We start from the raw sequence: 3,033 nt of genomic DNA, 5'->3' as shown, positions 1-3,033 counted from the left end.
GATGGGCGGTCATGTTACACTTTCCGATAGTGTCTGCAAAACACCTTTTGTCTTTAAAGCGGTGGGCTGCAGCTGACGTCAGCTCTGCGTTGTCCGCGTAATCCCTGTGGATCTGGTGGGGGGGGGGGGGGGGGGAATAAACTATTGGCTGCCAGGTTCCAACATCTGTGTCACCAGTGTCAGTTCCAGTCGCCTTAACTGTCAGCTCCGCATTACCTCACTCGTGGCCGGCCTGCCAGTTCACCCTGCAGTTTAACTTTGGCTTGCATGCTCTCTCTCTCTCTCTCTCTCTCTCTTTCTCACCCCCTCTCTCTCTCACTCTCCCCCTTCCTCTCTACTCTCCAGCTATTACGTCCGCTGCTGGTAAAGACGCGGAAACAGGAGGGGGGGGATGTACAATTAAGAGCACATTGTAACGTCCTTGCGTTGCCTGCCGTGGCGGAAGAGAAGTGTGCCGTGAACGCGAATGACCGTCGGTGGTCGAGAAGAGGATAGACAGAGAGAGCTAGGACCGGAGAAAGAGAGAGAGAGAGACAAGAAAAGAGAGGAATCACTCAAGATGCCTCGTTTTAGCGTAATTTGTCCTGCAGACTGTGCCCTTCCGGCGTTTTGAGGGCTGATGTGAGCCTGGCTGGCTACGCTATGCTGCCTGACCCTGCTGCTGTGTTGTGATAGCATTTGTCCGATTGTTTGGATTGAGGAAAGCTCCCATCAACCCAAATCAATGAGGATTCTGAGGCCATTCCTTCAGAAAGGAGCGCATATGCTGCAGTGTTTCTGTGGACAACGATCGAAGTCGACCACTATCACCAACGGTGAGAGACACACCACATACCACCGTAGCTTTGCAGCTACCTGCGCTTTGCATGCTTTCTCGCTTGAGTGATGCAAAAAAAGAAAAAGAAAAAGAAAAGGGGGGGGGGGGGGGGGTATAAAAAGAGGAAGGAAGAAAGGCGGAGGAGGGGAAGTGGGTATCATTGGACACTCGAGTGTGTGAGTAACATCTTCCGAGTCTGCAGTGCCCCTCGCATCTGTCCCGAGTTTGTGTTTGCAGATAGCTGCTGGCAAGGCAGCATCCAGCAGCCGCACTGTACTCCGGTTACTTAGACCAGACTGGGGTTTAAATTTGCAGTCGAGCTTGTTCCAGTGCTGCATCTGAAGCGGGCCAAAAAAAAAAAAGAGGACAATGCAGGGATCAAGTCATTAAACTTCATGGGCCTGGAGAGACAGTGCTGTTTTAGGGCCCCCATAAGAAGCAGCGCGGTTCAGCACCACGGACAGCGCCATAGTGGAAGTCCTCCAAAACTTTTCATGTGCTCAGATTTCAACCGAAGCAAGTTTCTTATTTGTTCACAGATTCAAAAATCTTAAACAAAAATCACATTTAATGATCTTCTAACCAACTGTATCTGCTGTTTGTGGGCAAACAAAAGTCCTCTATAAGTTCTTATTTAAAATAAAACTTCTCCTTAATTGGAGATATCCCTTATTAGACCTCTAGGACTGCCCCGAACTACACTCTTAACTGCTTCAATAAAAAGTTGACACAGCGTAAGAAAAAAAAAAAAAACTTGACAGTGTAAGAAAAAAAAAACTTGGCACAGTGTAAGAAAAAAGCCTGCAATTGCTAACTAAGGACTTTTTTTTAACATATTAGAGCATTATGAAATGTCCATGACACACACACATACACAGACACACTCACATGCCCACAAATACAATCATCACTCAACAGGGTTTGGCAGTAGGCCTATGATGCCTGCCATGTCCTCTAGTCACGTCTCCAGCACTTCACTGCATTACTGCTGTTGTTCACTCTTAACACAAGTGCTTTTCCAAAATTCAACACCTTCTCCCGACACTCCACCATGTCACAGCTCCTGTAGTTTCAGCAGGAAGAGCAGTGCTCAAATTCAGGGCAGACAATTAGAAACTCCATTAAGCACAGTTGATTCCTCTGAGGTGGTTGGACCAAATGCAGCATGCACTCTGGGACCTGTAGGACTCTGATATAAAGCACGACCAGTCCTTATCCTGCATATCTGCCTGCTGTAAGATTAACCTTATGACCTCAATCAAAACTTTATGAGTCAGCTCATGTGTTGACACAAATCAATGCCAATCATGAATGTTGTAATGTAGTTTAAGAAGGTTGTGATGGAGGATATTGCATTAAGTTTTCCACTAAATGTTTGTGATTCCTTCGCAAAAATGTATCAAAAGCAGTTCCTCCTTGTCTTTTCTTATAATACAACACTTTAAGATTTTATGTAGTACTGCTTATTGATGTTTAAACAGCCACAATGACCTCCTGTCTGAACTTGTCTGTCTTTTCATACAGTAACAGTTTTCCTGATCCACTCTATGTAAAGATGGTCTACACACCCTCACTTTACAGGAGATTAGGTAAAAGCCTGGGCTTGTTATCTGACTGCATCACTCACTGCTGTGGGGACGTGGGCCCTGCACAAGTTCATGTAAAGCAGGAAGAGCATTTTGCTCTCCAGGCTCGGGCACTGTGCCAAAATCATCTCCCAGGGAGTTTCACTGAAAGATGTTTCTGAGTACGCTTAAATGTTTGCACCTGCTTCCCTTTGTAGTGTCGAGTTGGCTCTTGGCTTTGTGTGAAACACACAGTAAAAGATGATACAGTAAAGCCAAATCTCTGCTTGTCCTATAGCTTCTGCTATTATTTTTACATGTGGGGACAGTCCCTTCTTTGTTCAAATCAGTGAGTGAACTCTGATGTTGATGTGGGTCATTTGTTCTAGTGGAAAACATTTGTTCTTTTTTTTTTTTTTGTCAAGAGCAGCAAGTTGTCATATCTAGCATCAGATGTTGAAACTTGGAACGCTCAAAAGTTGTATATACAAACTAAGAATTGCTTCACTCTCAGAAGTACAAAAGTCTTTTATATGAGGAGTGAAAAGCTTCTACTAGACCAACTACCTTTGGGATTAAGCTTTGAAATATCATCACCTGCATGACTGAAAACTTTCACAGGAAAAAAAAAGTCCTTTGTTTCTGTTTTTC

At 44.7% G+C, this 3,033-nt stretch overlaps 1 protein-coding gene across 1 annotated transcript in view; it reads left to right on the top strand.

Annotated features, from left to right (window-relative positions):
* Nucleotides 1–225: 225 nt before the first annotated feature.
* fgf12a (fibroblast growth factor 12a) overlaps nt 226–3,033 on the top strand; it is a 28,182-nt gene continuing 25,374 nt past the window's right edge. The window contains exon 1 of the mRNA XM_079347724.1: nt 226–815. Within this exon, the coding sequence (XP_079203850.1) occupies nt 725–815 (91 nt within the window). The 5' untranslated portion in view covers nt 226–724. The remainder of the gene's footprint in view (nt 816–3,033) is intronic.

The sequence above is a fragment of the Symphodus melops genome, assembly GCF_947650265.1.
Source record: "Symphodus melops genome assembly, chromosome: 7".
In the NCBI taxonomy this organism is placed as follows: Eukaryota; Metazoa; Chordata; class Actinopteri; order Labriformes; family Labridae; genus Symphodus; species Symphodus melops.
The sequence above is the reverse complement of the archived record's forward strand: the minus strand, read 5'-3'. Positions and strand labels throughout refer to the sequence as shown.